Source organism: Zalophus californianus, chromosome 8 (genome assembly GCF_009762305.2).
Source record: "Zalophus californianus isolate mZalCal1 chromosome 8, mZalCal1.pri.v2, whole genome shotgun sequence".
In the NCBI taxonomy this organism is placed as follows: domain Eukaryota; kingdom Metazoa; phylum Chordata; class Mammalia; order Carnivora; family Otariidae; genus Zalophus; species Zalophus californianus.
The window spans coordinates 60,844,526-60,870,780 of NC_045602.1; the positions used below are offsets into that span (position 1 = coordinate 60,844,526).

At 38.0% G+C, this 26,255-nt stretch overlaps 1 protein-coding gene across 1 annotated transcript; it reads right to left on the reverse strand.

Annotated features, from left to right (window-relative positions):
* Positions 1-26,187, reverse strand: PEX13 (peroxisomal biogenesis factor 13). Its single transcript, XM_027623521.2, has 4 exons — positions 26,025-26,187; positions 5,218-5,912; positions 4,557-4,682; positions 1-2,645 (listed from the first exon to the last, which is right to left on the reverse strand). Exons 1-4 carry the CDS (start codon positions 26,114-26,116, stop codon positions 2,347-2,349), a joined length of 1,212 nt encoding a protein of 403 aa, XP_027479322.1. The 5' UTR covers positions 26,117-26,187; the 3' UTR covers positions 1-2,346.
* Positions 26,188-26,255: the final 68 nt, after the last annotated feature.

Here is a 26,255-nt window from a genome sequence, read left to right on the forward strand (position 1 = left end):
CAAGTTTAATATATTTTTATTTGTCCAGTAAAAGTAACTTCACAACCTACTAAAAATGAAATTTTAACTGAAGAATAATTTGTTCTTTTTTCCATTAAAGCATAAGATAAAGGACAGCTGTAACAAGTAAATGTGTAGTTATGACATGACAGACTAAATCAAGTACCCAAATAAATGTTAAAACACGAAAATTTATAGTCCTCTTACCTTTTCCTTTCTAAACTGGTAAAATACAATCAGAAAAAAAACTTACATAAAACCTGTTTTCTTATTGTAACTTGTGATTTATTGTTCTATTTAACTGAAAATGTTTTGGTTTCAGTTAGTAATTTCTGTAAAGTAGTACTTAAATGAGTTCCTAAAAATAACAATATTAGAGCTGTGAACATTATATTTAATCTCATCTAAAAAATTATACTAAAACTGTCATGATAAAAAAGGCTACAAAATTTCTTATTCTAAATTCCTTTTCCAGAATTCTAATAGAAAAGGAATTTTCAGACACAAATAGTTACTAGTCAGATAACGTATATTGCAATTTAGTATACTTAGCCGAAAAACAAACATCCTAAGAAAAGTTAAATTGTTTTTGTCATTCATCCTGTGCTATACTCTTCTCCTTATGCACCTTTAATAGTAGTCACAAATTCTATCCTGGAGACTCACCTTTTCTAACCAAATAGTGCTGACTCAACATTTCACCCCCACTTCACTTCTATCAATCAATTTGGATGTCTCAACATCAAGTTTAATAATCTGTTTATCGAGAATTGTTTCAAGGACAAAATTTCCATAAATTGCTCTAACACACAAAAAAGCAGAACTTCTAATTGTAGAACACAAATGTAAAATACAAGAAACTTTATCTCAACTTGAACACTAAATAATATCTGGGTGTTAAAAAAATAGGACTAAGATAAATAAATTTTACTCTCATATAATTTTTTTTTCTGTACAGGGTCAATATTTGTATTTAAATTATATGTTACTTATGCTGTCATTTCAAAAGAGAGGTTCCCAAAAAGCCTTTAGTAAAATTCTATGCTGAGTATATATTTGGTTCTTACATGTTTTTGTGTGAACTGTTCTAGAATTACTTATTTGATGAACATAAAGTCCTTAAGAAGAAAATAATAAAAATCTTTTATCAAATAATTCCAGGTTTTGAACAATATCTGTAAATGTATTCTTGTATACCTGTATTCCTAATATTATTCTGTAGTATGATCACAGCAAGTAGATGGATTTTCCAATTCTGTGGGGAAATATTCAGTGTACTGAAATTTAACTGCATTTAAAGTCATTATTAAACACAAAACAAATCATACAATGTTATCATATCCTAAATGGCAATTCAGCATTTTATTTATAGTCTCAGTAGTAAAAACTAAACCTAAAAGAAATGTGTATCCAACGTGACACATTTTCAATGTTTAAAGAACAGCCTGAATATGGAATTTAAAAAGTAATTATACTAGGGAAAAGCAGAGAATCCATGAAAAGATTTAAATCATTACTGCTAGAATTGATTATATTGTTATGTGCAAACTCAAAGGATTTGAGTCTTGGCTGGAGAAAAAAAATGTAAATCTTTCATATATTCGGATTTATCCAGATTGAAAACTAGTTATATTGTAAAGGGATAAAAAGTTCTATGATCCTCAGAAGAAATGGAAATAATCGGTAAGAAAGATAAATTTCAGCCTTTTTACTAGCAGGAAAAACTATAAGGGCTAAATATCACTCTAGAATAATGTCCTTCAGAATACTTCTAGTGACCCTTCCAAGATAAATTTTTAAAAATACAATAAAAGGTAACAGTATCAGTTGTTGGTAGGTTAAAAACATATTACTGTCTAAAGCAAACCCAAGACTGGATATAACACAGATCAGAAAATTTTTATTATTGTTTAAAGTTGTAAAAAAAAAAAAGTAGCCTTTTGCCTGTTCTCATATTTATATGTTATCACTCAATTTCTGGGAGGATTCCAAATCAATTAAGCTCTAACTTTAAAAAGCATTAAAGACCCTTACTGTAGCAAACAGTGTATTCTATAGTTCATCAATCTTACTTTCAATAAAACATAGGATTTTAAATAAGATGAAAATGATAGCAGTCTCCATAATCTTAAAATCTAGGTGAAACAAACATCCTCATGGTCCAATAACTTGTAAAACGTAACCAGGTCACTAGACCAACACACTAGTGTACAACTTTAATAATTTCTAGCAGCAAAACACCTGGAATAGCCATTAACAAATGTGTTCATTGGATTGTAGATTAATTTCTTTGTAAGAAGTAATTTTTAAAAAGTATAGTTCAATTGCAGGCAAACATAAAAGATATCAAAGATCTTGTTTATCTCCACCTTTCCCAGTGGAATCAGGTGCAACTGGAACCTTATTAGTTTCAACAAAAACAGATTCAAAGGCAGCTTCCTGTTCATCCAAAGAATCAGCAGCCGTGGCTCCTTTAGTTAGTGTTGTGTTGGTAAAAGATTGTTGCTGCTTGGAAATTTTGCTGGATTCCACTGCTTTTCTACCTCTTCTTTTACCAAGAATTTTGACATAATTAGCAGGTATAAGTCCTGTTGTTTGACCATCAAGACTAGCCAGAAGCCAACCACGCACTTTGGGTTGCTGTTCTGATGGAAGAAAAGACAGCCTTGTAAATATAACACACTTTGGAGTCCAACAAAATATTGATAATAAAATATTAAGTAAAATCTGTGTTATACTTACATAATAAAATTCATAAACAAATAGTATATATATTCAAAATCAAATGATGAGTAGGCTTAACAGTTTTAGGGTCCTTTCTTATAATTTATACTTTTTATTTTATACTTACTAAATATATTTTCAACCTTGAAGAACATGAAGTTTATATCAGTTGCTCTATTTATAGAGTAAGGAGAGTCGGTTCTCCCAAAAGCTAAACTAACATCAGTGTTTTTCATATTTTAAATCGAAAGTTAAATGAATTTCTCATTCTCAATAGAAGTTAGGCGCAAGCATAGAAAATATATACCTTTATACAAGCCAAATTTCTTTATATACTTTTGGCCAAAATATAAAATTCATTCTATGTGATTGTGACGAACAATCCTTTTTTTTTTGTTTTTTTTTTTTAAGTAGGCTCCATGTTGACATGGAGCCCAATGTGGGGCTTGAACTCTGAGAACAATAGAGAAAAAAAATAAAACACTTAAAATCAACTATGTCTGTGACTGATTTTTGTTCTAAATGCTCAAACATACTTTATGTGAGCAATGGAGAAAAGCAAACAAGCAAAGCTAAAGTGTTAAGAGGCATCAATAGTGGAAGAATAATTTGAGATATAAAATTTTCCTGAAATATTACAATGTAATTGAAAGAAATCACACTTGATCTTTTTTATACTTTATTTAGATAAATTAAAACTAATTATCTGAAAGTGCTATTTTCACTAGAAGAAAAATATGAATATAATACTTAGAAGCCTAGATTTTGTGTATGAGGGATGAGGCAGAGATATAGCAAATTTGATCCAAATTTTTCAGTTACTTATACAATAAACAAATAATGTGAACATTGGAGGTATTTTTTCCCTATATAAAGAATGACTAAAACTAAAGCAAGTTTCCATCAATAGATCACATGGAAAACAGCCAAAGTGGTTACGAGTATAGGTTCTAAAGTGGGACAAACCTAGGTTTATAGTCTAGCTCCATCATATCTTAGCTTTGTGATCTTGGACAATGTAGTCATTCTGAGTCTTAGTTTTCTCATAAGTAAAATAGGGACAGTATAATAAAAGTACCCACATCATACATTATAAGGGTTAAAATGCAAGATGCAAACTATAGTGCCTTGTACTATAAAGGACAGCTGTTATTGTCACTAGTATCTTTACCAACGAAATGTTACTTTTCCTAGCAAACCTGAATCCCCACAAACACACAAAAATCTTTTCCCCCCCCAAATCCATTAAAAATTCTGATCATTACTGGGGAAAGCTAAAGGGAAAAGGCCATTTTGCCTGGGGCCATTAAAAACTATTAGTGACTTGGTCCAAAAATAAACCTGAGATGTGTATAAATTTTTTTGATGAGGTTCTCATGACAGTAATTCCTCAAATAGTTAGGGTGGAGTTTCTGAAGTAAACACTATTCAAATAAAAAAGAAAGCAATACCAGTCTGAGCAATCAAAGACTAAGAGAGATACTTACATGACACTGGATAATTTCTTTGGATTGTCAGATTTATTACATATAGTGCTTACTTCATGTTTTTATGTGGGGATTAACAGAGTTTGGAATTCAAGCTTTGAGTTTAGAAGAGATATAAACAAAATCTTTCCTCATCTCAGTGAAATATTATTAGAACAACCCTGTTGGGCATTTCTCTCCCACAGGCCCAGATTTGGAAGTTCTAAACTGACACGAAAGAGAAATCCTAGCAACTACTTCTGAGTTAACTAATAATGACCCGAGATCCTTTGTTGCAGTTTTTAATATTCCATTTACAAATTCAAAAAATTCACAGAAAATTCCAATTTATTCATGTTTTATTACCTTTGAGAGCTAAGTTTAGCATATCACCAGCACGGAAAGAAATTTCTTCTTCAGATACAGCAGCAAAATCATATTCTGCTCTAGCAACTACATGGTCATCGTCACCACTTGCCCAGTTTGTATTGTCTATAAACCAAATTAAGAATTAAGATTAAGGGTTAGGGTTTACAGTTCACTGGCTATGGTTTATAAACTACATAAGTTTATTAGCCAAGAGAAAAGTACCCCCCCAAAGTTAAATTCTATAATTAACACAATATAAAATCTAACAATATGTTCACTAGGATATCTACTATGAACTTTCTCTTTTTCTTCAAGCTCAAAATTACAATTACCCGTGTATTGTCTTACCCACTTCCCTGCAAGTTTTAGAAAAATAAGGGAATTATGTCCTATGTATCTCTGTATCCTCTACAGCATCAAGTTTAGTATCTTGTAAACAGTAGTCTGGCAGTGTGTACTGTTATATTAAACAAAGAATAAATAAATCAATAAGCCTATTTTGCTACATATTCATTTTCCAGTTTTTAAGTTCTTAGCTGAAAATATAACTGGATCAAAATATTAAATACAAATGAATATGAACAATGCTAATTTAACAAATCTATTCTTGAAATTTGAGATTGTTATATGGTTTTTTAACCCATTCTCTTACTCTTACCTGTTACTTCATCATTATGGGTAGACAGCAGTTTCCAGATGAGGTAAGGACCACCAAGGATAACAGCAAAGAACAAGAATATTGGCCAAGATTTTGCTGAGTTAGCTGCTCTGTCCTCAGCACCAAGGCAAGAAACAGTTCCTTCACTTTCTGCCCATAGGTCCTCATTCTCAGAGCCTCTTCTTAAACCTATCATCCACTGCAATCGTCTGTAAAGATACCTTATAGTCCTAACTAATGCAAAAGCTGAAAAAACCTTTGTGAAATGTATTTTTAACCGGGAAAAGTGATTTGCTACATCCAATACAGCCCTGAAACTGTTATAGACAGCTGAAAAGGTAGCATCCATCATCATACTGACGGAGGCAAATGCATGCACAATACTTTCAATGGACTGAAATGCACCTCTGCTGCTTTCTTCAGCTTGCTGAACAAATCTACTAGGTGGCAGATCATCTACACGGAGGCGGTTATAGCCCAACCCATTATATCCATAACTATAAGGGCTATAGCTTCCATAAAACGAATTTCCATAGGCACCATATCCTGAAGAAAATGAACTGTAAGCAGGTCTGAAAGTATTCACACTGCTGCTTCCTGTCTGCTGTGATGGCCTTGGAAGAATAGGTGGGGGCACTCTGGTAAGTGTTGGTTGTCCAGGTCTTGTCAATAAAGTAGGACCCAAATCAGCAGATCTAAAACCAAATAAAGATTCAAAAAAGTAACTTAAGCACATAAATTCAATTCAAAGTAACTATTAAACACCTCTTACATATCTAGTGTTAACAACAGATCTATTGACGATGTGGTAAGAATAAGGAATAGTCTCTAATATCCACATGCTTAGAATCTCAGTCTTAAAATGAACAAGTAAAATAGCTGACTAAACTCTGCTATTTTCTTGTTTACTTATGCTGGCATTATTAGAAGTATCTTCAATCTATTTTCTCATAGGTACAACGATGTATCTGTCTATCCTTGCACCTAAATGGCACTATCTTAATCACTATAGTTTTATAATAGGTCTTAGTATCCAATAAAACAAGTCCTCCTACAATGTTCAACTTCAGGAGTGTTTTGGCTATTTGACACTTTGAATTTCCACATACATTTTAGTATCAGAGCTTGAAGTTCCACACCCTCTTCCCCAAAAAATCCTATTGAGATTGTTTGGGATTACACTGAATCTGTAGGTTGAGATAAACCACATCTTTATCATAGAGTTTCAACTCACATTTATTAGGTCTCTTAAAGATTTTTCTCAATAATGGTTTTTAAAAATAACTTTATTGAGTCTCTATAATGTTTTATAGTTTCCATGTGGCAGGTTTTCTCTAAGTTTATTCATATATACTTGATATTTTTTGATGCTATTGTAAATGGTGTCTTCTAGAATTTCAGTTTGATACTGTTACATAGAAATGATAGATCTTTCCTTTTTTTTTAAGATTTTATTTATTTATTTGACAGAGAGAGAGAGAGAGAGAGACAGCGAGAGAGGGAACACAAGCAGGGGGAGTGGGAGAGGGAGAAGCAGGCTTCCCGCTGAGCAGGGAGCCCGATGCGGGGCTCGATCCTAGGACCCTGGGATCATGGCCTGAGCCGAAGGCAGACGCTTAACGACTGAGCCACCCAGGCGCCCCTAGAAATGATAGATCTTTAAAAAAATATAGTCCTTGTATCCAGCAATCTTGTTTTTGATTCTATTGGATTTTCAAAAATCTTAAGGATTTGCAGTCATATTGTATGTGAATAATCGTAGGTTTATTTCTTCTTTTTTCAATCCTTACAGCTCTGATTATTAAGCTATTATACCTCAGATATGCTGTAGAATCTTGAATAGAAGTGATAACAGGCATCCTTGTCTCATTCCTGAACTCAAAGGGAAAGTTCTCAACAAGTCACCATTGATTATTACGTTTGCTGCAGGGCTGCTGTAAATTTAGTAGTTCCTTTTCCATTTCTATTTACTAAGAGTTTTTAGCATGAATGAACACTGAATTTTATTCTCAGCATCAAGATTAAGATTTTAATTATGAATTCAATTTCTTTAGTATCATGCCACTTAAAATAAGGTCTGTGGACCAGTGCTAATTATGAGTCATATGTACTGATCTAAAGTACAACAAATGAGACTGCTTAAGTAACATGACATTGCCATATTTTTACTGTATTTTATAAAAGTATTGGCTATCAGCACAAATATTTTGAGAAGGACTACTATAGGACTATTTCTTTTTTTTTTTTAAGATTTTATTTATTTCAGAGAGAGTGTGAGAGCGATCACGAGAGGGGGGTGAGGAACTGAGGGAGAAACAGCCTCCCTGCTAACTAGGGAGCCTGATACGGGACTTGATCCAGGGACTCCAGGATCATGACCTGAGCTGAAGGCAGATGCTTAACCGACTCAGCCACCTAGGCGCCCCATCTTCTCTATTTTTAAATTACACCTTGCTTCATCACCTAAATTTCTTCCATTCCTTTCTGTATTTTCTGTACTTTTGTCTCTTTGTGCAAAAATATGTTGGATATTTTCTTCCTATCCTTCAAGTCACTGCTATTCAAGGGCCAATCCATCACAAAATAAGTATCTTGTGCCATAATGTAAATCAATGAATTCTTAATGCTAATTAAACTAAATAGTGTGCTCAGTGTCAACATTGCTTTACATCCCGGATGAAGTTTCCTTATCTTGTAGACTGTTATTACACAGTTTGAAACACAGCCAGTCTGTACTCTCGGTAGTTACAGGACACACTTAGAACACTGCCCTAAATCACTAGTTCTCTCTGTAGCAATGTCTAATCTGTGGTTAAACCCAATGAGTTCTTAATTTTGGTTATTGTAGTTTTTGTTCTAGATATTCCTTTTCCTTTTAATACTTTCCAAATATCTGCCAAAATTCCTTTGTTTTCTTCCATTGCCTTCAATGTATTAAACAATACTAACGTAAAGTCTCTTTGGTAACCCCATTTTCTGGAGTCCCTATGAATCTGTTTTCTCATCTGTTTTTTTACTTAGTTTCCATTTATGTTTTCTAATGTCTTTCTGGGTCCTGCTATTTGGTTTTGCTTATGCATCAGACATACATGAAGAACTGTAGCAATAATCTGAGACCCTGGATGATGCTCTCTTCCTCCAGATGTATTTCATTCTGGATACTGGTTTCTTAACTATCCTCTAGTTTACTTCAGGCAGGCTGCTAAGGCTATTATCAATCCATGATATCCTTAATCTAATTTCAGGAACTGAGATGATTTGAAGCTGGGCTTATATTCCTGTTAAGGGCCTGTTTGCTTCTTTTATACCCTCATATCTAGGTGTATCTTTTCAGGGTCATAACACAAGTTGTAGGTAATTTATCAGCACCTCCAGACTAGACTCTAACCATCCTCCAAGAGTCTGTCAAAAGTGCTCTTCAACTGGCTTCTCATCATGCAAACTGCTTCTTTTAGAATCAGCAGCAGCTTCTATGGGAATCCACTCTCACTTTTGTGGATTTCCATCTTTCTCTAGATCTGGGCTCCATAAATCTTTACCTTCTTATCTGTTTGTATTTGCTTTCTTTCTCTCACTTTCTAGTCTTTTAAAAATTCTTGAACCGGGGCTCCTGGGTGGCTTAATCGTTTAAGTGTCTGCCTTCAGCTTAGGTCATGAACCCAGGGTCCTGGGATAAGACCCCATATCGTAGGGCTCCCTGCTCAGTGGGGAGCATGCTTCTCCCTCTCCCCCTCCCCACAATCATGCTTACACACACATATGCTGTCTCTCTCTCTCAAATAAATAAAATCTTAAAAAAAAAATTCTTGAACCATTGAAAGTAACCTGTAGACTTGATACATTTTTTTAAAAGATTTTATTTATTTATTTGTCAGAGAAAGAGAGAGAGCATAAGCACGGGGAGGAGCAGGCAGAGGGAGCAGCAGGCTCCCCGCTGAGCAGGGAGGCCCACATGGGACTTGATCCCAGGACCTTGAGCTGAAGGCAGATGTTTAACCGACTATGCAACCCAGGCATCCCTAGACTTGATAAATTACTACTAAATACCTCAGTATCCTAAGAGCAAAAATATTTCATACAAAACCATATCATTTTCCCATCTCTAAAAATTAACAATTCCATCATTATCCAATTGATATTCAACAGATAACAATTACCATCAAATGTCTTTAAACAGCTTTAATAAGATAAAATTCATATACCATGAACTCAGCTATTTAAAGAATAAAGAGCTATTTTAAGTATAAAAGTCAATGGGTTTTTTTGTATATTCACATAGGTGTACAACTATCAACCTATGTAAATTCCAGAACATTTTCATCATCCCAGAAAGAAATCACATATTCATTAGCAATCACTACCTATTTCCTGCTCTATTCCCAATCCTAGGCAACAACTAATCTAATTTCTATCTCTATGGGTTTGTCTATTCTGGATACCTCATGTATACTCAACTCTTGTTATTTTCAATAGTCATCCTATAAAGTTGCTGTGAACATTGAATTAGCAAATATGGAATCACTGCTCCTGAGGGAACAAGGCACTTCAGCACAATGCGTAGGGGCCATTTTAAAATAGCAAAATCACCAAGAAAAATATGAAAAATGAAAATCCATTAAACTGTGAAAAGGACACCTGTTTATAACATGAAGCTGAAACAAAAAGCCAGAGTGTTGGAATGCTGGGGTGGCTCAGTCGTTAAGCGTCTGCCTTCGGCTTGGGTCATGATCCTGGGATCCTGGGATCGAGTCCCACATCGGGCTCCCTGCTTGGTGGGGTGCCCATTTCTCCCTCTCCCTCTGCTGCTCCCCCGCTTGTGCTTTCTCTCACTCTCTCTCCCATTCTCTATCAAATAAATAAATAAAATCTTTTTCAAAAATGTCTTTTAGGCTGTTGTGGTTTTATTGAACAAAAATTCAGTTAAGGTTCACACATTGCATTTGGTTGTTTCCTCATCTCTTCTAAATTAGAATTATCTGTTTCTTTTAAATGTCCTTGACTTTTTGAAGAGTAAAGCCAGTTTTGTTTTATTTGCTTATTTACTCATTTATTTTTAAAGATTATTTATTTATTTATTTGACAGGGAGAGAGAGAACGCACAAGCAGGGGGAGCGGCAGGCAGAGGGAGAGGGAGAAGCAGGCTTCCCTCTGAGCAGGGAGTCCAATGCAGGGCTCAATCCCAGGACCCTGGGATCATGACCTGAGCCGAGAGCAGATGCTTCACCGACTGAGCCACCCAGGCGCCTGAGCCAGTTTTGTTTTACAATGTCTTACATTCTGGATCAGTGTTTCCCCAAAATGTTGTTTGGTTTTTTTAGAGAGAAAGCACATGGTGTGGAGAGAGAAAGAGGTAAAGAATCTCAAGCGGACTCCTGGCTGAGCACGGAGCCCAACATGGAGCTCAATCTCACAACCCTGAGGTTATGACCTGAGCCGAAATCAAGAGTTGGATGCCAGGGCACCTGGGTGGCTCAGTCGTTAAGCGTCTGCCTTCGGCTCACGTCATGATCCCAGGGTCCTGGAATCGAGCCCCACCACTGGGCTCCCTGCTCCGCGGGAAGTCTGCTTCTCCCTCTCCTACTCCCCCTGCTTGTATTCCCGCTCTTGCTGTCTCTGTCAAATAAATAAATAAAATCTTAAAAAAAAAAAAAGTTGGATGCCTAACTGAGCCACCCAGGAGACCCCAAAATGTTATTTAAATGTATCTTTATCCTCTATATTTCCAGTTAAATTAAGCATTGCATTTAAAGGTTTAATTAGAATCAGGTTAACATTTTTGGGAAGAACAATTCATGGCTTATGTTTACTTTATGTTGTATCACATCACAAAAAGTGGAACCAAACTTTAAAAAGGGTCAGCTGACTAACAAATAGTGTAGCATTTTCTGGTTTTCATGAAGTAGCTCTGCTCTAAAGTAGGAGCAATAATAGATAAAACAAAGAGAACAAACAGGCATATCTAGACTTATGGAATAGAAACTAAACAGAAAGAAAAAAATTATTATAAGGGTGAAGCTATGGGCCTACTCAATTCTGGGTCTGAAATCAGGCTGTGACAGTCAGGATTTATATTTCTAGGAAATAATAAGAACTAATAGTGCTCCATTCAAAGAACTAGTTTTGGGTGCCTGGGTGGCTCAGTTGGTTAAGTGTGCCTTCGGCTCAGGTCATGATCCCAGGGTCCTGGGATCGAGTCCATATCTGGCTCCTTGCTCAGCAGGGAGCCTGCTTCTCCTTTCCCTCTGCCTGCTGCTCCCCCTGCTTGTGCTCTCTCTCTCTCAAATAAGTAAATAAAAATCTTAAAACAACAACAAGAACAACAACTCACTGGTTCTCTTAAAACAAACAAAACGAACAAATGCAACTAGTTCATTGTTGAAGCTGTGGGTTGGAATGCAATACACTGACTTCTAAAAACAGATTATAAAATTTACTGACAATAGTTTAAGATTTTTAGAAAGTTACAGAACTAAGAAGAGTAGGACACTGATTAACATCTCAAGTGCAGGAAATGAAACAAGTTAACAACTGACTCACTGACTTGGTGACTTAATCTTTGATATCCTTAATCTAAGCCACCATTTTTATACAGGTTCTTACATGGTAGGGTGGATGCTGAAGGAGCAGGGAGAGGCAACAGAAACCTACTAGACAGAAGTAAATGTAGAAGGGAAAGGAAACAACTCAAAAACTCAAAAAGGAAACAGAACCTATTCAAAACAAACATATCAAGAAGACACACAAGAAGAAATAAAAACACTAAGAAACCCAACTAACAAAAATCAACAATTAGAATGAAAATTCAGCTTCTTGGGAAGATGGTGGAGGAACAGAGGGTCCTAGTTTCATCTGGTCCATGGAATTCAACTAGATAGCTATCAAATCATTCTGAATACCTGCAAACTCAACCAGAGATCTATGAAAAGAATTGCTGTAATTCTGGGGCACCTGGGTGGCTCAGGTGGTTAAGCGACTGCCTTTGGCTCAGGTCATGATCCTGGAGTCCCGGGATCGAGTCCCACACTGGGCTCTCCGCTCAGCGGGGAGTCTGCTTCTCCCTCTGACCCTCCCCCCTCTCATGCTATCTCATTCTCTCTCTCAAATAAATAAATAAAATCTTAAAAAAAAAAAAGAATTGCTGTAATTCTACAAATAGAAAAGTGACACTTTTTGCAAGGTAGGAGATGCAGAGAAGTGAATTTGAGGTGATATATTAGAAGATAAACTGCAGGGGAAGGGAGCCTCCATAAGCCAGCTAAGGGAAAGTGATATAGCAGCAAAACATAAAATTGGAACTTTTAGAAATCTCCTCTGGTGGGGGATGTCCCTGCCTTAAAAGGTGCTCAGGTGGCTAAGGTGGGTGGAATCCTAGATGGGACAGTGTGGTCTCAGGATTCCCGGGGTCACAGAAAGAACAGGGGTGCCTGGGTGCAGCAGAGTTCCCAAGCGTCAGAGCAGGGAAGCCAGCTGCAAACAGCGAGCCCAGGACAGGGCTTTCAGCTTGGTGTTGCCATAAACTTTGAACCATGGCACTGTCGGGCAACGGCTCTCCAAGCAGGGGCCCAGAAAAAGGCAGAACCCCAGCGTGACCCCCCCTCCATGTCCTGGGAGGATAGGTGTGGGTGCTCACCACAGGAGTCTGTAAAGTTTAGAGACTCCAAACAGGGTCGCATGCCTGAGATAAAAACACTTGGTCACAGGCTGGGTGAACATGGGGCAGAAAGAAGCCAGGGAGACAAGAGTGACTGACTGCTTTTCTGTGAGGAATCACTAAAGAATGGGGGGCATGAATTTTCACATCCGGGGCTGGAGATCTGGGTGCAGCCATTTTCATCCCCTAAAGTGGTACGGAAAGACTTCAGGGGAAAAAAGCCACATAGAACAATCCAAAGCTGCTTACACTGAGCCCTGGCCCCCTGGCAAGGGGGTGTGTGATTCCGCTGGGGCAAAGACACCTGAGAATCAGTGCAACAGGCTCCTCCCCCAGAAGACCAGCAGGAACATTCAGTAATACCAAGTCTACTGATCACACGGAACTGCAAAACTCCAGTGCTAGGGGAAAATAGCATATAGAATTGAGGACTTTTTTTCTCATGATTCTTTAGTCTGGCAGTTTAAATTTTTTTCTTTTTTCTTTCTTCCCTTTTCAACTAGTTTCTTATTTTATCAACTCTTTTTTTAAGTCTTTTTTAATTTTCATTTTTACATTTACTATATATGTTATATATGCTATATACACAGTATAGGTCTATTCTAATATAGAATATTAGAATAATTGGGGTTCCAGAGGAAGAGGAGAGAGAGGGAGAGAGAGGGAGAGAGAGGGAGAGGGAGGGAGAGGGAGAGAGAGGGAGAGAGAGGGAGAGAGAGGGAGGGAGAGGGAGAGAAAGACAGAGAGAGAGAGAGAGAGAGAGAGAGGCAGAAGGTATATTTGAGCAGATTATAGCTGAAAATTTCCCCAATCTGGGGAAGGAAACAGGTATTTGAGTCCAGGAGGCACAGAGAACCCCACTCAAAATAAAAAATAGGTCAACACCTTGACATATAACAGGGAAGCTTGCAAATTTCAGAGACAAAGAGAAAATCCTGAAAGCAGATTGGGACAAGAGGTCCTCAACCTACAGAGGTAGAAACATAAGGCTGGCAGCAGACCTATCCACAGAGACCTGGCAGACCAGAAAGGACTGGCATGATATATTCAGGGTGCTAAATGAGAAAAAGATGCAGCCAAGAATACTTTAACCAGCAAAGTTGTCATTCAGAATAGGAGAGATAAAGAGCTTACAGGACAAACAGAAACTAAAAGAATTTGTGATCACTAAACCAGCCTGCAAAAATTATTAAAGGGGATCCTTTAAGTGAAGAGAGAGCCCCAAAGCAACACAGACCAGAAAGGAACAGAGACAATATACAGAAACAGTGACTTTACAGGTAATACAATGGCACTAAGTTCATATCTTACAATAGTTACTCTGAATGTAAATAGGCTAAATGCCCCAATCAAAAGACGCAGGGTATCAGAATGGACAAAAAAGCAAGAACCCTTGATATGGCTTTCTACAAGAGACTCAATTTAGACCCAAAGACACCTTTAGAATGAAAGTGGAGGGGGGGGGTGCCTGGGTAGCTCAGTTGGTTAAGTCGCTGCCTTTGGCTCAGTTCATGATCTCAGGGTTCTGGGATCAAGCCCCACGTCAGGCTCCCTGCTCAATGGGGAGTCTGCTGGTCACTCTCCCTCTGCTGCTTCCCCACTGGTGCTCTCTTGCTCACATACTCTCTCAAATAAATAAAATCTTAAAAAAAAAATGGTGGAGAACCATTTATCATGCCAATGGACACCAAAAGGAAGCTGGGGTAGCCATCCTTATATCAGACAAAATAGATTTTAAACCAAAGACTGTAATAAGAGATGAAGAGGGACACTATATCATAATTAAAGGGTCTATCCAACAAGAAGATCTAAAAATTATAAATATTTATGCCCCCAACACAGGAGCAGCCTATTATATAAACCAATTAATAACAAAATTAAAGAAACACATTGATAATAATACACTAATAGTAGGGGGCTTTAACACCCCACTCACTGCAATGGACAGATCCATCTAAGCAGAAGATCAACAAGGAAACAAGGGCTTTGAATGACACACTGGACCAGATGGACTTCACAGATATAGTCAGAGCATTCCATCCTAAAGCAACAGAATACACATTCTTCTCAAGTGCATACGGAACATTTTCCAGAACAGATCACATACTAGGTCACAAATCAGGTCTCAACTGGTACCAAAAGACTAGAATTATTCCCTGCATGTTTTCAAGCCACAATGCTTTAAAACTTGAACTGAGTCACAAGAGAAAAATTGGAAGGAAAACAAATGCATGGAGGTTAAAGAGCATCCTACTAAAGACTGGATTGGTCAACCAGGAAATTAAAGAATTTAAAAAATTCATGGAAACAAATGCAAATGAAAACACAACTGTTCAAAACCTTTGGGATGCAGCAAAGGCAGTCCTAAGAGGGAAGTATATAGCAATACAAGCCTTTCTTAAGAAACAAGAAAATTCTCAGGGCACCTGGGTGGCTCAGCCGTTAAGTGTCTGCCTTTGGCTCAGGTCATGATCCCAGGGTCCTGGGACTGAGACCCGCATCGGGATCCCTGCTAGGCGGGAAGCCTGCTTCTCCCTCCCCCACTCCCTCTGCTTGTGTTCCCTCTCTTGCTGTGTCTCTCTCTGTCAAATAAATAAATAAAGTCTTTAAAAAAAAGAAATAAGAAAAGTCTCAAATACATAACCTAATCTTATACCTAAAGGAGCTAGAGAAGAACAGCAAATAAAGCCTAAATCCAACAGGAGATGAAAAATAATAAAGATCAGAGCAGAAATCAATGATATAGAGATTAAAAAAAAAAAAACAGGGTAACAGATCAAGGAAACTAGGAACCAGTTCTTTGAATTAATAAGATTGATAAATCCTGGCCAAACTTATCAAAAAGAAAAGAAAAAGGACCCAAATAAATAAAATCATGAATGAAAGAGGAGAGATCAAAACCAACATCAAAGAAATACAATTATAAGAACATATTATAAGCAACTATATGCCAACAAATAAGGCAATCTGGAAGAAATTGATGCATTCCTAAAAACATATAAACTATCAAAACTGAAACAGGAAGAAATAGAAAACCTGAACAGACCCATATCCAGCAAGGAAACTGAAGCAGTAATCAAAAATCTCCCACAAACAAGAATCCAGGGCTAGATGACTTCCCAGGGGATTTCTACCAAACTTTTAAAGAAGAATTAATACCTATATTTCTGAAGCTGTTTCAAAAAATAGAAATGGAAGGAAAACTTCCAAACTGGTTCTGTGAGGCCAGCATTACCTTGATCCCAAAACCTGACAAAGATCCCACCAAAAAGGAGAATTACAGACGAATATCCCTGATGAACATGGATGCAAAAATTCTCAACAAGATACTAGCCAATAGGCTCCAACAGTACATTAAGAGGATTATTCACCACCACCAAGTGGGATTTATTCCTGGGTGCAGGGGTGGTTCAACATCTGCAAATCAATCAAGGTGATACACTACGTTAATAAAAGAAAGGACAAGAACTATATAATCCTCTCAATAGATGTAGAAAAAGCATTTGACAAAGTACAGCATCGTTTCTTGATTAAAACTCTCCACAGTGTAGGGATAGAGGGAACATACCCCAATATCATAAAAGCCATATATGAAAAGCCCACAGCAAATATCGTTTTCAATGAGGAAAAACTGAGAGCTTTGTCCCTAAGGTCAGGAACATGACAGGGAGGTCCACTCTAGCCACTGTTGTTCAACATAGTACTAGAAGTCCTAGCCTCAGCAATCAGACAACAAAAAGAAATAAAAGTTGTCCAAATAAGCAAAGAAGTCAAACTCTCACTCTTAGCAGATGACATGATACTCTATGTGGAGAACCCAAAAGACTCCACCCCAAAATTGCTAGAATTCATACAGGAATTCAGCAAAGTGGCAGGATATAAATCAATGCACAGAAATCAGTTGCATTTCTATACACTAACAATGAGAGAGAAGAAAGAAATTAAGGAATCGATCCCATTTATAACTGCACCAAAACCCAGAAGATACAGAAGAATAAACTTAACCAAAGAGGTAAAGGATCTGTACTCTGAAAACTATAGAATATTCACGAAAGGAATTGAGGAAGACACAAAAAATGGAAAAACATTCCATGCTCATGGACTGGAAGAACAAATATTGTGAAAATGTCTATGCTTCCCAAAGCAATCTACATATTCAATGCAATCCCCATCAAAATACCATCAACTTTTTTCATAGAGCTGGAATAATCCTAAAATTTGTATAAAATCAGAAAAGACCCCGAATAACCAAAGGAATGTTGTAAAAGAAAACCAAAGCCGGAGTCATCAAGATTTCAGACTTCAAACTCTATTACAAAGCTGTAATCATCAGGACAGTATGGTACTGGCACAAAAACAGACACATAGGTCAATGGAATAGAATAGAGAACCCAGATATGGACTCTAAACTGTGGGGTCAACTAATCTTCAACAAAGCAGGAAAGACTATCCAATGAAAAAAAGACAGTCTTCCACAAATGGTGCTGGGAAAATTGGGACGGCCACATGCAGAAGAATGAAACTGGACCATTTTCTTACACCATACACAAAAATAAATTCAAAATAGATGAAAGACCTAAATGTGAGATAGGAATCCATCAAAATACTAGAGAACACAGGCAGAAAGCTCTGTGACCTTGGTCACAGCAACTTCTCGCTAGACACGTCTCCAAAGGCAAGGGAAACAAAGGCAAAAATGAACTATTGGGACTTCATCAAGATAAAAAGCTTTTGCACAGCAAAGGAAACTGTTGACAAAACCAAAGACATCCTACAGAATGGGGGAAGATATTTGCAAATGTTTTGTCAGATAAAGGATTAGTATCCAAAATGTATAAAGAACTTATCAAACTCAACACCCAAAGAACAAATAATCCAGTCAAGAAATGGGCATTAGACATGAACAGATATTTCTCCAAAGAAGTCATACAAATGGCTAACAGACACATGAAAAAAATGCTCAACATCTCTCAGCATCAAGGAAATACAAATCAAAACCACAATGAGATACCATCCCACACCAGTCAGAATGGCTAAAATTAAAACAAGTCAGGAAACAACAGATGTTGGTGAGGATGCGGAGAAAAGAGAACGCTCTCAGTGTTGGTGGGAATGCAAGCTGGTACGGCCACTCTGGGAAACAGTACGGAGGTTCCTCAAAAAGTTGAAAATACTATGGTGAGCGCTGTGAATTGTGTAAGACTGATGAATCCCAGACCTGTACCTCTGAAACAAGTAATACATCATATGTTTAAAAAAAAAAAAGATAGTAGGAAGGCAAAAATGAAGGGGGAGAAATCGGAGGGGGAGACGAACTATGAGAGACTATGGACTCTGAGAAACAAACTGAGGGTTTTCGGCGGGGCATGGGGGGATGCGTTAGCCCAGTGATGGGTATTAAGGAGGGCACATATTGCATGGAGCACTGGGCGTTATACGCAAACAATGAATCATGGAACACTACATCAAAAACTAAAGATGTAATGTATGGTGACTAACATAAAAAAAAAAAAAAGAAAAAAAAAGTTGAAAATAGAGATACCCTATGACCCAGCAATTGCACTACTGGGTATTCACCCCAAAGATACAAATGTAGTAATCCAAAGGGGCACCTGCACCCCAATATTAATAGTAGCAATATCCACAATAGCCGAACTATGGAAAGATCCTAGATGTCCATCAACAGATGAATGGATAACGAAGATGTAGTGTGTGTGTGTGCCACATACACACACAATGGAATATTACGCAGCCATCAAAAAATGAAATCTTGCCATTTGCAATGACACGGATGGGACTAGAGGATATTATTCTAAGTGAAATAAGTCAATCAGAGAAAGCCAATTATCATATGATTTCACTCATATGTGGAATTTAAGAAATGAAGCAGAGGAGCATAGAGGAAGGGAGGGAAAAATAAGACGAAATCAGAGAGGGAGACAAACCCTAAGAGACTCTTAACCACAGGAAATAAACTAAGGATTGCTGGAGGGGAGGGGATGGGGTATGGGGTAACTGGGTGATGGGCATTAAGGAGGGCATGGGATGTAATTGGCACTGGGTGTTATATAAGACTGATGAATCACTGAAGCCTACCCATATTAACTATATGTTAATTAAATGAGTATCAATTTAAAAAAATAATGAAAATTCATTCAAGGAAAGACAAATTTTATATAACAGCTAAACATTAAAATAGTTGAAGAGCTCAATGAAGCAATATCATCTATGAAATAAAAACTGAAATGAAATAAAAACATGTAAATAAAAAAATCCATTACAAATCTTAGACATGATTCTCCCAGCCACGGGGATTGTCTTGCAACTATCAGGGAAGAAGAAAATTAGTTGTTGTACACTAAGGAACACAGTGGAAAACACAGAAGTTGGGGAATTCCACTTCAAATAATGGCATTCTAGGTAATCAGACTAATCCTCCCACTAAAAAAAAAAAAACCTAGGGTGCCTGGGTGTCTCAGTCGTTAAGCGTCTGCCTTAGGCTCAGGTCATGACCCCAGGGTCCTGGGATTGAGTCCCACATCAGGCTCCCCGCTCGGCGAGGAGTCTGCTTCTCCCTCTCCCTCTGCGCCTACCCACTGCTCATGCTCTCTGTCTCTAAGTAAATAAACAAAATCTTAAAAAAAAAACAAAAACTAGGAAGGCTAAAAAAATATAACATTACCTGTTTAAAACATGAGAGAACAAGGCATTGAGGAATTAAGAAGTTAATATCCAGGAGAAAGAAAAAACTCAGAGTCCATTTTGAGAAGTTTCTCAAGGGACAAGGGTCAATCTGGAAGAGATGGCTGAAGGACATGAAGCTGTGCAGAGCTTTCAATAGACTCACTGTACTAAGGAGACAAAAACTAGAGTTCAGAACCCCTAAAGAGGAGGGCCAACGTAAAACCCCACACTTCAGACTGGGACCTTAAAGGGCCATATACTAGGAATAAGGGTGAAATGGTATACAAGAAATAGGCTAGCCCTGGCAGGAACTAAAACCACAGCTTCAAACTGGCTCAATTCTTGACTGGATTAAAATGATCCTACACTGCTAGTGGCATAAGGTGCCTGTCAAACGTAAAACTCTCAAGAGAAAGATAGCATCCTTGGCCTCAAATTGCCTTAAATTATCTATATACAATGTCCAGCTCTCATTAAAAAATAATTTGTCCTATATGAACACTAAACTATTATGTCAAAAAAAAAAATAGAACAACATCAGATAATACAAAGAGATCCATAGGGGTCCAGATAATGGAGTTATTAGGAAGAGACTTTAAACAACTATGACTAAAATATTCAATGAAAAAAGACAAGACTGAGATTTTTCAGCAGAGAATAGAAACTATAAAGCAGGACCAAATGGATATTCTAAAACTAAAAAATTAAAATTATCAAAACTATGAATTTAATGACTGGTTCAATACCAGATTAGACACTCTGAAAGAAAAACATCAGTGAACCAGAAGAGAATTCAGAAGAAAATACCCAGGATGAAACATGAATAACAAAAGAATACATGCAGAAAGGAGTTTAGGGTATGGGCTGTACAGTGAAATAAACAGCATATATGCAGTTGGAGTCAAAGGGCTGAAAAGATGATGGGCATAAGCAGTATTTGAAGAGATAATGGCTGAGACTTTTCTGATGTAGTGTGTGTTAATTAATGAATGACATTAAGTCAGATGCAAGTATCTCTATGAATACCACCCCAAATAACACAAAGCCATTCGCACTGAGGCCCAACAAAGTATAATCACTGAAAACCAAAAACAAAGAGAAAAATCTTTAAAGCCACCAGAGGAAAAAAGAGATTTCTTTCAAAGAAGCAAGAATACAACAGAAATGGCCCAAACTCTTGGAAAGCTTACAGAAAATAAAAAGCCGGGGGGGGGGGGGGGGAAAGGAAGCCAGGAAAAATGTTGGTCCCTTAAAGACAATGTTGAGTTGGCAGATCCTTAGACTCTCTAGACTTCCTGTTAACAAGGAATGTCTTTATAGTCCAAGGTGGAGTAAGTCATACATTGTTACTTGTAGCAGAAACTATTCCTGATACAATGTTTAATAGGACTCCCGGAAGAAGAGATGGGAAAGAATCGTGTTTAAACAAAGGAGATATAATTAGTGAAAATTTTCCTGAATTAAAGAAAGATTGAATCCTTAGAGTGAACATTATAGGTACTGAGCATGAACACTGTAGCTACTGAGCAGGAGGAAAAAATATACGTGTCTGTATATTCATACCTGAATAGAGCATAATAAAGTTGCAGGGGACCAAGGTATCAGGTAAAATCTTAAAGGCTACTAAGAAAAAAATACTCTACCTATAGAGGAATGAAAATCAGACTCAACAGAAAAATTTCTGTAGTTATACAACCTGGATATAAAGCCAAAAAAGTATAGTAAAAGAAAGAAAATTACAGGCTAATTTCACCTAAAATATATATGCAAAGGTCTTAAAATATTAGAACAGAATTCAACATTATATTTTACAAAATAATCACAATTAAGCAGTTCACCCATAAATTTACTCATGATTCAACATGAGAAAGTTAACTGATGAAATAAACCACATTTTCAAATTAATTATCTCAATAAATGCATAAAAGTCATTCATAAAATTTATACTCCATAATAAAAATCTGAGCAAGGTAAGGAGATAGAAGTTCAAAAGGAAAGCTATTAAAAACAGAAAAGCAAACATCATACTTCATAGTGAGATTTGGGAAGCATTCCGATGAAAGTCAGGAGCAATACAAGGATGTTGGTTATCTATGCTGGCTTATTTGTAAATGATAGGACTGTCAGCATGGAACACAAAAGAAATTTCAACTAAACCACCAGAACAAATTAAGTCTAACTTAGGCTAGATATAAAAGATGGAAAAGTACCTCATGGAGATAGTTATAAAACATTATTTAAGGCAAAAAAAGGTCCAAATTCTCATAAAGTTCCAATAAAAATCCCAGTCTTTTTTATAAAGGGTAAATATAACAAAGGCAATTTTGAAGAACAGCAATGTGTGGAGGCTGTTGACATACCAGGTACCAAAACTTATTAAAAAGACAGTGTGTGGGGGGGTGCCTGGGTGGCTCAGTCGTTGGGCGTCTGCCTTCGGCTCAGGTCATGATCTCGGTCCTGGAATGGAGCCCCGCGTCTGGCTCCCTGCTTGGCGGGAGGCCTGCTTCTCCCTCTCCCACTCCCCCTGCTTGTGTTCCCTATTTTGCTGTGTCTCTGTCAAATGAATAAATGAAATCTTAAAAAAAAAAAAAAAAAGACAGTGTGGGGGTGCCTAGGTGGCTCAGTCGGTCAAGTCCAACTCTTGATTTCAGCTCAGGTCATGATCTCAGGGTTGTAAGCAGGGGTCCCTCAGCAGGGATTCTGCTTGAGATTTTCTCCTTCCCCTTCTGCCCCTCTTCCTACTTGTTTTCTTTAAAATAAATAAATACAATCTTAAAAAAAAAAAAAGACAAGAAGGCGCCTCGGTGGCTCAGATGGTTAAGCGTCTGCCTTTGGCTCAGGTCATGATCCTGGAGTCCTGGGATCGAGTCCCGCATCCGGCTCCCTGCTCCTTGGGAGCCTGCTTCTCCCTCCGCCTTTCTCTCTCTCTGCCTCTCATGAATAAATAAAATCTTAAAAAAAAAAAAGACAAGAGTGGTGCTAGCATAAGAATAGAAAGACCAACAGAACATATGGGAAAGTCCTCCAAACAGAACCACACATTTAGGAAAACGTAACAGGATGTAGATAGCATTATAAACTAGTACAGAATAGATAAATTAATGGTACTGGGATACTTATTCCCATGGGGGGAAAATATATATTCTCTATTTTGCATTGCTTTTGTCCAAGAGAGTCAGTTCCAGGTGGATTACATGTATGAATGTGAAATGCAGAACATTTAAAAAAATGAGAGAAAAAATTTTTTGATCTGAGGCAGAAAGGGTTTCTTAACCAAGACATAAAAAAAACAATAAAATATGAAAATTTTGGCTATATTTAAATGAAAAGTATCTGTACAACAAAAATGAACATGAATATAAATAAAGAAGACAAGCCACAGACTGAAAGAAATTGAAAACATACAAACAAAAATAGAATTAGTATGAATAAAGGACTCTTTTAACAAGTTAATAAGCAAACCTAAAGCCAATAAAAAAGTGAGCAAAAGATATCAACAGAAAACAAATGGCTAATTTAACATTCAAAAAGATGCTCCATTTTATTACTAACCAGAGAAGTGCAAATTTAAATTAAATATCATTTCACATCCATCAGATTGGCAAATTCAGAACTAAAAAATAACATCATCAAGTGTTAGAAAGAATGTAGAGAAACAGAACACCTTGCCAGTGAAAATGTAAAAAACTGGTATAAAACCACTTTGGGGAGCAACTTGGTAATAGTACTTGAAGCTAAGCATACCCACCACCAAGCAATTCCACTTCCAACAACACATTGTTAGAAAATCCCCTGGAGGGGCGCCTAGGTTGCTCAGTCATTAAGCGTCTGCCTTGGGCTCAGGTCATGGTCCCAGGGTCCTGGGATAGAGCACCACGTTGGGCTCCCCGCTCAGCGGAGAGCCTGCTTCTCCCTCTCCCACTCCCCCTGCTTGTGTTCCCTCTCTCACTGGGTCTCTCTCTGTCAAATAAATAAATAAAATCTTAAAAAAAGAAAGAAAAGAAAACCCCCTGGAAATGTGGATAAGGAGAAAGGCACGAGAACAGTCACTGCAGGGGTGCCTGGGTGGCTCAGGTCATGATCCTGAGGTCCTGGGATCAGGCCCAGAATTGGGCTCCCTGCTCTGCCGGGAGTCTGCTTCTCCCTCTCCTACCTTCCTCTCCCCTGCTGCCGCTGTTCTGTCTCTGTCTCTCTCTCAAATAAATAATCTTAAAAAAAAAAAAAAAAGAGAATGGTCACTGCAGCAGTTTTTAATTCATAATTAATACTTTAATACCTACAACAGAAAAGTTTAAAAAAAAGTTTTTTTTTATTCATTCGAGACACAGAGATACAGAGAGAGAGAGAGAGAGCATGAGCAGGAGAAGCAGAGGGAGTGGGAGAAGACTCCCTGCTGAGCAGGGAGTGCGATGCGGTGCAGGGCTCTATCCCAGGACCCTGGGATCATGACCTGAGCCGAAAGGCAGACGCTTAACCATCTGAGCCACCCAGGCGCCCCAAAAGAATAGTTTTTTATGCAATAGAATATCCTACAGCAAATAAAATGAACTACAGCTATATGTATGAACAAGATAAACCTCAAAATCAATAATATGTAATGGAAAAACATTTTGCAAAATGATACATAGTTTGAACATATTTATATAAAATCTAAAAACACACTAAACACTATATATACAGACATATATATAACACACAAACCTAAGTACTAAGATATAAAATAAAGTATAAAAACATAATTGGGTACACTAAACACCAAATAGGGACAGTAGTTATAGCAGGAAAGAATGGGAAGCTTAACTGTTTCTGTAATTTTTATTTTTTTTTATTTTTTTTTTAAAGATTTATTTATTTATTTATTTGAGAGAGAATGAGAGATAGAGAGCATGAGAGGGAAGAGGGTCAGAGGGAGAAGCAGACTCCCCGCTGAGCAGGGAGCCCGATGCGGGACTCGATCCCGGGACTCCAGGATCATGACCTGAGCCGAAGGCAGTCGCTCAACCAACTGAACCACCCAGGCGCCCCTGTAATTTTTATTTTTAAAAAAATCTGAAAAAAAAACTGAGGCAAATTTGGAAAATTTTTCTTTTCTTTCTTTTTTTTTTTAAGATTTTGTTTCTCTCTCTCTGAGAGAGAGTAGAGGGAGAGAGCGCACCAGTGGGGTGAAGGGCAGAGGGAGAAGCAGACTCCCCGCTGAGCAGGGAGCCCAATGCGACTGGATCCCTGAACTCTGGGATCATGACTCGAGCCCAAGGCAGACGCTTAACTGACTGAGCCACTCAGGGGCCCCTGGAAAAATTTTCTTAAAGTTAAGTGTGAATACACAAATATTCATTGTCTTACACTCAACCAGTCTCTACGTGTTTAAAATTCACAATGAAGAAAAGTGGGAAAATGGTTACTTTTACATAAACAGAACTTTAAAAAGATGCCAGAGTATAAAACCTGTCTTCCAAATAGCTGTCAAAAAATTTTTTAGAAAGTCAGATCACTCGTAAAAAAGGTAGCAGGAAGTGCCCCCCAGCTTAATAGTATAATTAAAGCTTATTACTTGTTATGTATCTATCATTATTAAATTAAGTTGCTAATGTGTTCAAGCATCTTGACATTTATAAATAAGGATTACAAGATTTTAAGAACATAGCAGAAATACATTCCAGTATATTGGGGACTTTTATATGTTAGGTAAACCTACTATGGTAGGTGATCTGCCATTCGAATCTCATCATCTAAATTTACATGTCCAGATCCACCCAACATGAAACACACAAGGCTGTGAAACTCTTCTTTCATTGTATTTTAGCCTTTTTTCCCATTAAACACTCATTAAAAACAAATAAAAAAACACACAGGCCTTAGAAAAGTGACACGCTATTTTGCACACAAAGGCCATCCAGTGGCCTTGGATTTAGAACTCCCGCTTGAAAGTTGCTTCTCCAAATCCTTATCCACAACATTGCTGAGGTATGCTGAAAAACAACGCAAAGCGTATAGGCTTGGGTTCCAGTTGTGTAAAAGCGACCTTTTGTGCTTTCACCAATTTCTCGAGAGGTTGTTAAAAGCTTTGGGGAGACTTTGCTCCCTGTCCAGCCGGGGCTGGGCAAATGCCAGCTACTCTCATCTGCGAAAGACCGAAAGTCTAACGCTTTTAAGAGGGTCAAGCAGTTCTGTCACGGTGTTCCGCTAACAGAAAGGAGCAGGAAGCCGCCCCCTTTCTTCCAAGCACCGGGACCCAGTGAGGCGCCCAGGGGCTCCCTGGAGAGTATCCGTACCGAGAGCCGTCGAGTCAGAAACAGCTGTCTGACATAGAAATTCCCCACACTGGCGTCCTTTCCCTACCTTGAACCCCTCAACGTTGAGGGCTGGTTCAGAGGGGGAGGGGACACCTCAGCGCAACGACGGCCTCAACCGTCTCCCGCCAAGTCCCCACTCCGGCCCACCAAACCCGCGGCCAGAAGAATCCCACACTCACTGGAAAGTGGGGCCAGGTCCTGGTCCTGGCCCGGCCCCAGGAATTCGGCGGGTCTCCCAGGGTTTCGGGGGAGGGGGCGGCTGGGAAGCCATCTCCTCCGCCTCCGCTCGGCTCTTGGTCCGCGCTGGGACTCCCCAGGCCCGGGTACACTAGCGCCTCACGCGCCAGGCAGAATGGGCAGAACACCGAGTCCTCCACCCCGCCCACCCCTGCAGTTAGGCTGTCGGTTGT

Coding starts and splice junctions, on each gene's coding strand:
- PEX13 (XM_027623521.2), bottom strand. CDS start 26,116: ATGGCTTCCCAGCCGCCCCCTCCCCCGAAACCCTGGGAGACCCGCCGA. Junction 4,683..5,217: donor CCATAATGATGAAGTAACAG/GTAAGAGTAAGA, acceptor TTTGGTTTATAG/ACAATACAAACTGGGCAAGT. Junction 2,646..4,556: donor GCTAAACTTAGCTCTCAAAG/GTAATAAAACAT, acceptor TTCTTCCATCAG/AACAGCAACCCAAAGTGCGT.